The 12,692-nt window shown below is 45.1% G+C and overlaps 1 protein-coding gene across 4 annotated transcripts in view; it reads left to right on the top strand.

The window, feature by feature from the left end:
* Nucleotides 1-12,692, top strand: part of CACNA1H (calcium voltage-gated channel subunit alpha1 H) — an 822,232-nt gene that overhangs the window by 803,022 nt on the left and 6,518 nt on the right. For all 4 annotated transcript variants that reach the window (XM_068244151.1, XM_068244150.1, XM_068244152.1 and 1 more), the window contains 2 exons: nt 1,543-1,723; nt 9,404-9,573. In XM_068244151.1, the coding sequence (XP_068100252.1) occupies nt 1,543-1,723; nt 9,404-9,573 (351 nt within the window). The remainder of the gene's footprint in view (nt 1-1,542; nt 1,724-9,403; nt 9,574-12,692) is intronic.

Below are 12,692 nucleotides of genomic sequence, written 5' to 3'. Positions count from 1 at the left end.
GTCTAGGAGAACTCATGGAGAAGCATGTGGGCAGTTTGGTCAGGTGAAAGCTGATTTGCTACTCATGATCATGTGTTAAAGTGGACTTGAACTGCACAGGACAAAATAAAAACAGGGCTGATGCACACCTAAAAGCTTTAGCGTAATCACAAACGCTAAGCGTTTTTAGAATGTTTTTTCTAAGTGATTCTAGGCATGTGCCTAGCGATTTACTAGTAATGCCCAGAGATTTTTGCAGCGTTTTGGTGTACAGTAGAGTGGAAGTGTAAAGCTTTTGTTAAAAAACGCTTGGAAAATCGCAATGCTATAACATTTTTTTGGGAGATGTAGATTTTTCACTTTCTTATACTTAACATTGAGGCTGAATCTCTCAGCTGTGTCACCTAGCTGCCTTGGCAGAGCAGCTAATTTGAAAGTATGGGATGTTAACCTGTGAAAGCAGGAAGTAGATACACTGCAGATTTATTGCAGGATTTGTGTCAGCTGTAACAAAGAAATGTTTTTCTTGAAAAGTTATGCTTTTCCTTATCTTTTAGAGCAGAGAGGAAGTTCTGAGTTCAGGTCCGCTTTAAGGAAAACCCTTCATAATAAGAAAGTTCTGTCTGTTTTAGAATCCCCCAAAAAGCACACTTTACGGTTTCTGATTTCTGTGTCAAGACTCTGGTTACACGTTAATGTTGTGAACTAGAATTTGGGTGTAGACTTTTTTCATTCTGGCTGTTTTCCTGCTCAGCAGTGCTGTATGGTGATTGTGCTGCTCTTTTTGTCAAGTTAAATATTTTGCAATAATCAGCTAATATTAATATCGATCTGGAAATATACTTCGGTTTCATTTTTACATCATACTCCACTGGCCAATTCCTGATAGATGTCAGCATGAAATTTAGCAGGAATTGGCCTAGCGCCGGTGCTTACCTGACTGCCCTCCAAATGTAAAATGTTCCCCCCGGTGCCCGTGCTGTGTGGAATCTCCCCTGTCCCGGAGCCACGACTCCTGGCCGCCTCTGCTGTCAATCCGAGTGCCACCTGGGGCGTGCTCCATGTGGTGATGTCACACGCCCCTGGTGCCACTCGGGGGTGACGGGAATGAGGCCGGGAGTCGCGACAACTGGACTGGTGAGATTTTACACTGCACGGGCACCAGGGGGAACATTTTGCACTTGTGGGGACATCGGACGGGGTTCCATCACATTTGTTTCTATATTGAATGTTATTGCTGCCTCTCACAAGATTGAGCATTTACGACAAAGATGTTTCCAGCATGTCCGACCGACGCATTTGACCAATTTTGGCTCGAAATTAGTTGAATCTATGAACGGGCATGCTTGTTGCAGCACCAATTTCCCACTGATTCAATAAGATTGTCGAATCGAATGGTCGGTCAGCCCAAAAAAATCGGTACCTGTACGGGCACCTTAACACTTCAGAAGATGGTCAGCAATGGCACCTCCACCTTGATGTTGTAGAGTTTGGAACGTTATATTACAGATGTTCCTTGTCACTGTCCTCTGCCTGACAGCATGTTCTGTGTCTTCCCTGCAGGACGGGGACATCTACATGAGGGATGGGATGGGATCCCAGAATCTGCTGACTGTCAGGAAGGTCTCGGTGTCCCGAATGCTCTCATTACCCAACGACAGTTACATGTTCCGTCCTCTTCTGCCAGCGAAGGCTTCGTACCCCCTGCGGGAGATGGAGGTCTGTGAGGAAGGCTACCCCAAAGGTATTCTGATGTTCTTCTGCTGGGAGACTGGCACTGCTGTTCTGTAACTCATTTCTATGCTATGTGAGCCTAATTAGGAATACTGAAGGCAACAGGAAATTTGGGTGCCCATGAGCCCTACAAAGTTTGGACTCCGCCATAGGCATATATATTATATATATATATATATGCTATGGGCGGTGCCCGAAAAGTCTAGGTTTTTTGCAGTGGATTGGGGGTGGGGGGAGGTTGTTAAAGTGTACTTAATGATACTAAGATAAACAAAGGTAAGCCTCAGGATACTACTCGGAGTTCTGCTAACCCCCCACCCCCCAAGATTAGTGACAATGTTTTGTCTGCAATTGTATTGAGGCCGTACACCTCCACTGGCATCAGCGTGGCTGTGCGGTACGCTTTTGCACAAGCAGCTCCGTGCTAATGTACATGCACAGCCACGCTTATTTCAGTAGAGGAGCTTGGCCGACATCCCGAGGGTTCGTGCTCGGCAGGGGGTTTACAGAATGTGGAGTGAAGTCTTAATAGTATCGTGAGGGTTCCCTGACTGCAGCTAACTATCTCGAGTTCTCTTTAAAGTGGATCCGAGATGAAAAACTAACTATAACAAGTAACTTGTCTATATATCTTATCCAAAGTTTAGATAGTTTACACAGCAAATCTAGCTGCAAACAGCTTCAATAGAATATGATTATTTCTTCCTCTGATACAATGAGAGCAGCCATGTTGTTTGTAAACATTACACACAGGCAAGCTTATCTGCATCTTCAGCACTCAGCCTGTGAAAAAACCTAATCCCCCCTCCTCCTCCCTCCGAAATCTCTGGCTAGTAATACCTCCCCCTCCTACTGCCCAGACTGAGCTCCCATGAGCCCTTGCTACTGTCTGAAAATGCCAAGGTTCTCTGAAAAGAGAACAAAAACAAAAAGTATTTGGCTTGAGGAATGCCCTATAAACCAGCATTTTTCAACCGCTGTTCTGCCGCGGGATGTTGCCTGGTGTGCCGCAGGACTGTCATCTTTCCCCCCCGTCCCCGCGGCCGTCGCTGTTATTACTTTCCAGCAGCGTATCTCCCGGCTGCTGTGTGTGATGCGACAGGAAGCAGGGCTCGGTTCCCATAGTAACGGCGATACACATCGCCTCTACAGGAAGCCGATGCCCTGCTTCCTGTCGCATCACACACACAGCAGCCGGGAGGTACGCTGCTGGAAAGTACACGCGCCGGAGAGGGGAGAGCGGCCGCTGCTAAGGTAATAACAGCGGCGGGGACGGGCGGGGGGCACCACCTACCTATACTGGCCACTATACTGGCTCTACTAGGGCACTATACTGGAGCACTATACTGGCTATACTGGGGCACTATACTGGAGCACTATACTGGCTATACTGGGGCACTATACTAGCTATACCGGGCACTATACTAGCTATACTGGGCACTACCTACCTATACTGAGCACTATACTAGCTATACTGGGCACTATACACCTATACTGGGCACTATTCTAGCCATACTGGGCACTATTCTAGCCATACTGGGCACTATACTAGCTATACTGAGCACTATTCTAGCCATACTGGGCACTATACTAGCTATACTGGGCACTATACTGGCTATACTCGGCACTATACTGGAGCGCTATACTGGGGAACTATACTGGGCACTACCTACCTATACTGAGCACTATTCTAGCTATACTGGGGCACTATACTAGCTATACTGGGGCACTATACTGGGGTAACTATACTAGCCATACTGGGGCAACTAAACTCCCTATACTAGGGCAACTATGCTAGCTATGCAGCAACACCCGTGCCCGACCCCTTCCCCCCCGCAACCCAATCCCCCCCGCCGTTCCCCGGAGAAAAATTGGGTCAGAAAGTGTTCCCCGGGCCGCGGGCCGGAAAAGGTTGGGAACCACTGCTATAAACAATAGGAAAGAAGCACAATTATGTAATGAGTAAAAGTTCATCTCGGATCCACTTTACGGTCAGCCATGCGGGGGTTGGTTAAGGTTAGGGGGTAGGAGGACAGTTCTGTGTGAGAATAGGGTTAGGTTTAGCTGTAGTAAATTAGTAGTATAATATATTCTACAGTACGACAGTAAAATTTAAGTATAAGTGAATTTATCATTTGCCATTTCTGGGTGCCATTTTTTTCATGTATACATACTGAAGGTTGGCCAGAATCTGAAGGGGGTTGCCTTCACTTACAAACTGACATGGCTATTTAAAGAGGCACTATGGCGAATTGGGCATTTTTTTAATTGATAGTAATCATCAAACAAGCATTTGGTGGAAGTATTGAAAAAAAAAATAGGAAAAAAACAAGCAGAGCTGTCACATTGATCACCTAATCAGTGGGTATATCACCGCTGGTGTAGTAAGCAACAGAGATGGCAATCAGCTCATTCGGTTCTGGGCGGACTGCCAGTGTGGGGTGGTAGTGCTAAAGGGGCAGAGCTACACACTCACACACATTGAATTCCTGGGAATATCAGCCTGCACTAGGAATAAAAGTACTTTTAGTACACCGTGAATGCATAGTGCTGTAAAATGAATCGCTAGGCATCACATTGGCGTAAGAAGGAAATCACCGCTGGGAGATTTGGGCACAGGATACAGCCGATATACGGCTCACCCAGCTCCTGCACAAGTCCCGGCGGCGTTAAATTCCCTCTCCAGGTCAATGTATATAGTGGGGAATGATGTAATTTGGCTTCCAGCTATTGCTGGCGGCTGAATTAGTGTTTTAAAAGTAACATCAGCTCCGTCTTCTGACGGCACAGAAGTTACTCACTGTACGCTGCTATAGCTGTAATTCCTATTACGGCCTATGGTGGTGCCGGCTGCGCCCAAGTCTCCTGTGCTGGATTGCTTGTGGTCTTTACACTGTGTGGCCACTGCACATTGTTTGATGATGCAAGCAACCTGCCAGTTACAGAGAGAATGTAACAACATAAAGTAGAATGCAGTAAGCTATTTAGGATACCCACTTATATGTTAAATGTATTTGTTTCAAAATCATAAACCCTTCCTATAGCTTTATATTGGTGTATATTAGGATGTTGCCCTTCTCTGCCATTGAGACTTATCCTAGTTTGTTTATTATGGGGAATCCTCTTTTCAGAGACCAGCTATGTTTTAGTACTGGCTTTAGAACTCTCAGCAGGGATGCTCAACGGATGCATTTACCAGTGATTACTCGTGATTCAAATAAGGTTTAATTGGTGAAAGGTGTACGGCAGGGATACAAGGTGTTATTTACCCATAATTCCGCCGTCCGCCCTGGGTTGCAAGCCTTCCGATGGTGCACTTCCTCCTTCAAGCCGGAAGGAGGAAGTACGTCGGCGTGAGGCATGCAACGCGACCAATAGGATGTGTGCAAGCTCTTTGGAATGCAGGGCAGACGGTGGAATTATGGGTAAATAACCCCTTGTATCCCCGCAGCACACCTGCACCAATTAGACCTCATTTGAATCACGAGTAATCACTCGTGAATGCATCCGGTAAGCCTCCCTGACTCTCTGTAAATATACATTCCGCAAAGATCACCTGCCAGTACACGATGCACGCTGACCAAAAATTGTAAATTAAAAAAATGTTAAAAAAAAAGCAATTTTACTAATTGTTATTATGATTACAGTTACTCTTAACCACTTGCTGACCGCGTCAAGCCGATGGGCGTTGCCACGGCGGCAGCCTCGGGACCGCTTAATGCCGATTGGTGTAAGGTCCTGGAGCAGTAGTTTGCGGGCGGTCACGCATCTGATTGGCATTTGATTGATGTCTGATAGTCTGTGCACTGTTGTTTGACATCTGATTAGCCTCTTGATTGGCTTTGATTGACCTCTGTCTGTTTCTAATTTCATTTGATTGTTTTCGATTGCTATCTGATTTTGATCTGATTGCCTCTGATTGCCCGTCATCACTGTCGCTAATCAGCATTGGTACTATATAGTATCTGTAAGTGATCAGTACTGATCGCAGTCAGATCTATAGAAGTGCATTATGGTCACCTTAGAGTAGGCTCCACTAAAAACGCAGTGTTTGCCAAAGTCCAATGAGTACCTTTAGGATTTCACAGGTCATTTTTACTTGTTTGGTTTCCAGACTACACCTCACGGTTTAGGGCCCCTAAAATGCCAGGGCAGTATAGGAACCCCAAAAGTGACCCCATTTTGGAAAGAAGACACCCCAAGGTATTCCGTTAGGTGTATGGCAAGTTTATAGAAGATTTTATTTTTTGTCACAAGTTAGTGGAAAATGACACTTTCTGAGAAAAATAATAATTTCCACTGACCTGTGACTCATTGGACTTTGGGTCCCTTTGCACACATAGGCTGCAAAAAAAGTGTCACACATGTGGTATCGCCGTACTCAGGAGAAGTAGTATAATGTGTTTTGGGGTGTATTTTTACACATACCCATGCTGAGTGGGAGAAATATCTCTGTAAATAGACAATTTAGTGTAAAAAAAAAAAAAAAGTTTACAGAGATATTTCTCCCACCCAGCATGGGTATGTGTGAAAAGACACCCCAAAACACATTGTACTACTTCTCCCGAGTACGGCGATACCACATGTGTGGCACTTTTTTTGCTGCCTAGCTGCGCAAAGGGGCCTAAAGTCCAATGACCGCATTTAGGCTTTACAAAATGCCAGGGCAGTATAAGTACCCAACAAGTGACCCAATTGTGGAAAGTAGACACCCCAAGGTATTCACTGAGAGGCATGGTTAGTCCGTGGCAGAATTTATTTTATTTTTTTGTCACAAATTAGCAGAAATGGAAACACTTTTTTTTTTTTTGTCACAAATTGTAATTTTCTGCTACCTTGTGACAAAAAAAATAACTCTTTTATGAACTCACCATGCCTCTCAGCAAATACCTTGGGATGTCTTCTTTGCAAAATGGGGTAATTTGGGGGGTATTTATACTATCCTGGCATTCGAGCACCTCAAGAATCATGACAGGTGCTCAGAAAAGTCAGAGCTGCTTCAAACTGCGTAAATTCACTTTTTTGTACCATAATTGGCAAACGCTGTAACTTTTACCCAAACCAATAAATATACACTTATTGGATTTTTTTTTTTAATCAAAGACATGTAGCACGACAAATTTGGACAAAAAAGTTTATAGAAATTTTACTTTATTTGAAAAAAATGTTACCACAGAAAGTTAATATTTTTTTGACAAAATTCCTGTCTTTTTTGATGAATATAATAATAAAAACTAAAAATTGCAGCAGAAATCAAATAGCACCAAAAGAAAGCTATATTAGTGACAAGAAAAGGAGGTAAAATGTGTTTTGGTGGTAAGTCGTATGACCGAGCAATAAACCGTTAAAGCTGTGCAGTGCTGAATTGTAAAAAATGGCCTGGTCTTTAGGGGGGTTTAAGCCTGTGGTCCTTAAAGCGGATGCGAGATGACAAACTAACTATAACAAGTAACTTGTCTATATATCATATCTAAAGTTTAGATATGCTCGTGCTCGGCAGGGGGTTTACAGAATGTGGAGTGAAGTCTTAATAGTATCGTGAGGGTTCCCTGACTGCAGCTAACTATCTCGAATTTTCTTTAAAGTGGATCCGAGATGAAAAACTAACTATAACAAGTAACTTGTCTATCTTATCTAAAGTTTAGATAGTTTACACAGCAAATCTAGCTGCAAACAACTTTAATAGAATATGATTATTTCTTCCTGTGATACAATGACAGCAGCAATGTTGTTTGTAAACATTACACAGAGGCAGGCTTATCTGCATCTTGAGCAAAAAAAACTAATCCCCCTCCTTCTCCTTCCTCCCCTCTGCCTCTGAAATCTCTGGCTAGTAATACCTCCCCCCATACCTCCCAACTTTTTGAGATGAGAAAGAGGGACACTTAAGCCACAACCCCTAGTCACGCATACCATAAAGATTTCATAAGAAAAATATGTTGTTTTATAATTCAAACAACACTGGTCCTCTCTAGCCTGGTTCATTTTTTTATTTTAACCTTTTACAATTAGTAATATATCAATTGAAAGTCAATCAAACACATTTTTAGTAGAGAAATATATAAATTTACATAGAAAGAGGGACAACGTCTTGAAAGAGGGACAAGTGAGGACTAGGAAAGCGGGACTGTCCCTCCGAAAGAGGGACAGTTGGGAGCTATGTCTCCCCCTCCTCCTGCCCAGACTGAGCTCCCATGAGCCCTTCCTACTGTCTGAAAGTGCCTTGGCTTTCTGAAAACCTGTGGGCGTGGTTTCTTTAGTTTATAGGGAATTAAGAGTATTAAGACAAAAACAAAAAAGTGTTTGGCTTGAGGAATGCCCTATAAACAATAAGAAAAGGAACACAATTATGCAGTGAGTAAAAGTTAATCTCAGATCCACTTTAAGTGGTTAAAGTGATGATAAAGCAAAGAGAAAAAAAAATGTAATACCTATGGAGAGGTAAGGTTCTGGATCCTATAGAGCCTTTGCTATCCTTGCTCAGTGGCCTTGTTGCACCGCTGTCACCCTGTTATTTGTTGGATTTATATAGAGCCAACATATTACGCAGTGCTATACAACATGTGAGATTACAGACAATGATAATGGGTGACCGACAGCACAATACAGGTAATAATACAATGTCAGATCATACTCATTACTCTGGGTAGAGTGCGCAAGGAAGTATGATACACAAGGAGAGAGGGCCCTGCCAAAAGCTTACAATCTATAGGGAGGGGGTGATGACACGAGAGGAGGGCTGCGTCGAGAGGATAGAGTTAGGGCAGCGTTGAGGTGAGGTAGGCTTCCTCGAAGAGATGAGTGTTGAAGGAGGGGGGCAAGCCTGATGGTCAGTGGGAGAAAGTTCCACAGGATGGGGGCAGCTCTAGTAAAGTCCTGTAGTTGGGCATGGGAGTGCAGAAGAGTGGGGTGGTTAGGAGGAGGTTGTTTGAGGAGCAAAAAGGGTGGCCAGGTGTGTATCTGCTGACCAGGTCAGACATGTGGGTCGGGCAAGACTTGTGTATAGATTTGTAGGCCAAACATAGGATCTTGAAGCTGATTCTGATTCCGTTGCAGGTATTCTATTAGAATATGCCTTTGGGGATACTCTGAAGGCTTCAGAAGCACTTGTATCCCCGAATGCTTCTGAAGATGGGTGGTTTCAAACTGTGCATGCACAAGCGCTCACTGCACGTACGGAGCCGCCTGCCTTAGAAGCACTCGGGGAGCACAAGTGCGCCCAACGTTTTTCAAGGGATTCTGAGGGCGGCAATTTTGAACCGGAGCCATCATTGGCACACGGACACCCGAGAGAGCACAGGGAACGCTCTATGAGATCCAGAGCCTTCCCTCTCCAGATTTCACTAAACATTTGCTTTAAAGAGGAACCAAATTTATTACCGGGCTATCAGAAGATACAGTACTTTTTTTTTGTCTAGGTGGAATTTTCACTTGACAACCCTGAGTCTTTCCTGCAGCCAAAGTCCACCTCAAATCTCTCAGAGGCCTTGAAAGGACATAGTCTATGAGATGCTAATCATTGCCTGCAGGCACATTTTATGCACATTGGCTGCAGCTTGGAAGTAGACCAATGAAATTCTCTTCCAAGCTCATACAATTTGCATACAAGCCAAAATTATCAGCATCCCAATGAGTATCTCTGGTGGCCACACAGCAGTCAGATAAGTGATGATTTTTCTCTTCCTTGCAGGATCTGTGTTATCAGTCCATTCCCAACCAGTGGACTGCAGCCATTCCCTGAAGGTGCCGGTGGACTGCCAGATATTACCATCTACCAGCTGCCATGCCGATCCAGAGGAGATTCCACCTTCCCGCTCAGCCTCCCGATCACCAAGTCTAAACAGATTGCTGCATAGACAGGTACCGCATTAAACACTAGTAATGTTCTTGTCTCAGGGCTCTTTCCCACTCGCTAATCCGATTTCATATATGCGTTTTGACACATGGCATGGCGGAAAGTTGAGCTTTGACGTGCATTAGTGGCGCTAGTTCTAATTCACTCGATGGGAAACCGATTGCGTCATGCGATTCAATTCTCCCTGAGGAGTTACAACGTAATGCTCTGGAACACTTTAACGAATGTGAACAATAACATGAAAGTCAATAGAGTTTAATGTTACCTTGCTTGTCCGTCAGACCGGCACGGCATCTAGTGGGAAAGGAGCCTCAGAGGGGCTTTAGGTTTATATAAAACCTAATTTATAGTTACACTAATACAATCATCTTCCACTGAAGCCTATGAAAAAAAAAAAAAAAAAAAAAAACTTATGAAACCTGCTGCAATTATTAGATCAGTGACCTGCGCATTTTCAGTACGTTTGGCACCAAAAGTATGTTGCCTGGAACTGTAGCCAGTCAAATTCAGCAGCTTCTAACTTTGCTAGGCTCAGTTTTCAGCTGCAGGCTATTTGAGACAAATCTGATGGCACACACTCACGGGCTACAATTGTCGCCGCAACACGTCGCCCGTGAGTATGAGGCGTTGCACGGGCGCGCACCCCGAACCGTCGCTCATCGCTGCTGTCGCCAGGCAATTGCCGCGGTCAATCGCCCGGCGACAGTTTCCGCCGCAACTGTCGCTAGTCCGCGTGAGTATGCGGACTAGTGACAGCAACCATCAGGGTATTCCTGAGCTTCCGGCGGGGGGAGGAACTTCAGCGACAGCTTCCTTCGCGTCAGTTGCCAGGTCCCTCCGCCGTGTGTGTGCGGAGGGACCTGGCGACGAGCTGTCGCCGGCCTGTCGCGCACACGCTCCCGTGTGCTAGCGACAGGCCAGAAATGTTGCCCGTGAGTATGAGGCATGAAGACTCAGACACATGCTCAACAAAAGTATTTTACATGCACGATTATCAAACTACTTGGGCCTCAATTCATAAAAATGAGTGCGGTAGTTCAGAGATGGGCGGGAAATTACCGCTAGCCGTAAATGAGGTTTTTGCAGTAAATTCATAAAAAAAAAATTCAGAGAGCGATAGCAGGCGGTAAGTGTGCGGTGTGGTGCGGAAAGCTGTCGGTAAAATTTGCTGAGTGCGGTAGTGTGCCGCTGACTTCCCAATGACAAGATGCATGCTGGGTAGAAGTGGGCAGTTTTAGACACGTGACTTATTTTGTATAAATTATTATATTATATATTATTCTTATAAATTATATAACTCTGTACGATTTCTAACCCTTCCTCCTCTGTATCCTTAAAAATTCCATAACATTAAGCTGCAAGGGCTCCATTTGTCACCTAAAATGCTACTGTGTAGAGCAAACTCGCCAGGTCTTTGCTGGCGATAACAAGCTGTTATTTATCGCTTCCTTACTCCCCCCTTTTTTTTTTACATGAATACACTTCATTCACTTTACCGACACAAACAACGTTTACATTACCGCACCATTACCGCATGCGGTAAACATGCGGTAAATTTTATGAATCCACTAACAAAAATATACCATGCGGTAATGTTTTATGAATTGAGGCCATGGACAACTTTTGTCAAGTAAAATATCACTGATAGGAGGCGACCAATGACTGATAATCCAACTGTTGGATTGACTTGAGCTGCGTCTTATCAGTCACTGGTCGCCTCTAATCAGGGATATTTGACTTGACAAAAGTTGTCCAACTTCTTCAAGTTGTTTAATAATTGTGCATTTAATGCTGGGCATACACGGCTCGTTTTTGCCGCTCGATTCTCCTGTTTGATCGTTTCGCTGCTTAATTCTGCAGTCGATTCTCTTATCTTCCACTCGTTTTTCTTATCTTTTTCCATTCACTGCTATCTCAAATCGAGCGACGAAATGATCGAGCGGGAGATTGGACATGTCGAAAATTATCTATTGAGCCATCTAAATGGCTCAAAAACGAACCGTGTATTCCCAGCATAAAAGACTTTTGTTGAGCGTGTATGTGAGGCTCGAGACAAACTCTGAAGATTAGCATCCATCAGAGAGGAAACCTAAACTAAGATATGGATTTTTCCTTTTTGAAATAATACCGGTTGCCTGACTCTTCTGCTGATCCGGTGTCTCTAAAGGTGCGTACACACATGCGACTATAGTCGTTTGTAACGATCGTTCCCCGATCTTTACCAACGACGATCGTTACAAAAAACGAACCACCGACTATTAACCACTTGATGACCCACCCTTTACCCCCCCTTAAGGACCAGCGCTGTGTTTAGTGATCTGTGCTGGGTGGGCTCTGCAGCCCCCAGCACAGATCATGTAGCAGGCAGAGAGATCAGATTGCCCCCCTTTTTTCCCCACTAGGGGGATGATGTGCTGGGGGGGTCCGATCTCTCCTGCCTGCGTGTGGCTGGCGGGGGGGGCACCTCAAAGCCCCCCTCCGCAGCGAAATTCCCCAGTCCCTCTCCTACCTGCTCCCCCCCCCCGCTATCCGTCCTGTGCAGCCAGTGACAGGCTGTCCCCTGTCACATGGCGGCAATCCCCGGCCGCTGATTGGCCGGGGATCGCCAAACTGACTTACGGCGCTGCTGCGCAGCAGCGCCGTACAATGTAAACAAAGCGGATTATTTCCGCTTGTGTTTACATTTAGCCTGCGAGCCGCCATCGGCGGCCCGCAGGCTATTCACGGAGCCCCCCGCCGTGAATTAACAGGAAGCAGCCGCTCGCGTGAGCGGCTGCTTCCTGATTAATCAGCCTGCAGCTGGCGACGCAGTACTGCGTCGCTGATCCTGCAGCTGCCACTTTGCCGACGCGCGTTATGAGTGCGCGGTCGGCAAGTGGTTAAGGCAAACGACGAACGAGCCAAATCGCTACAAAAGAAAGTTCTGTCTCGGCGGATTTTAACCAACGACGATCGTTTGCAAAAGTAGTACATTGTTGGAAACGGTCGTTCGTACTAGGCTTGACATGCGCATGTCACTATTTCTCTGTGAAACTTCTCATTTTTATGTGCAGGCGCAGTAGTTGCTTTATGTGATGTAACGTTCGTTCTAACGATCAGATCGTTACACACCTTTTAAAACTAT

This window comes from Hyperolius riggenbachi, chromosome 7, assembly GCF_040937935.1.
Source record: "Hyperolius riggenbachi isolate aHypRig1 chromosome 7, aHypRig1.pri, whole genome shotgun sequence".
NCBI classification, from domain to species: Eukaryota; Metazoa; Chordata; class Amphibia; order Anura; family Hyperoliidae; genus Hyperolius; species Hyperolius riggenbachi.
Note: the sequence above shows the minus strand (reverse complement) of the source record. Positions and strands in the feature narration are given on the sequence as shown.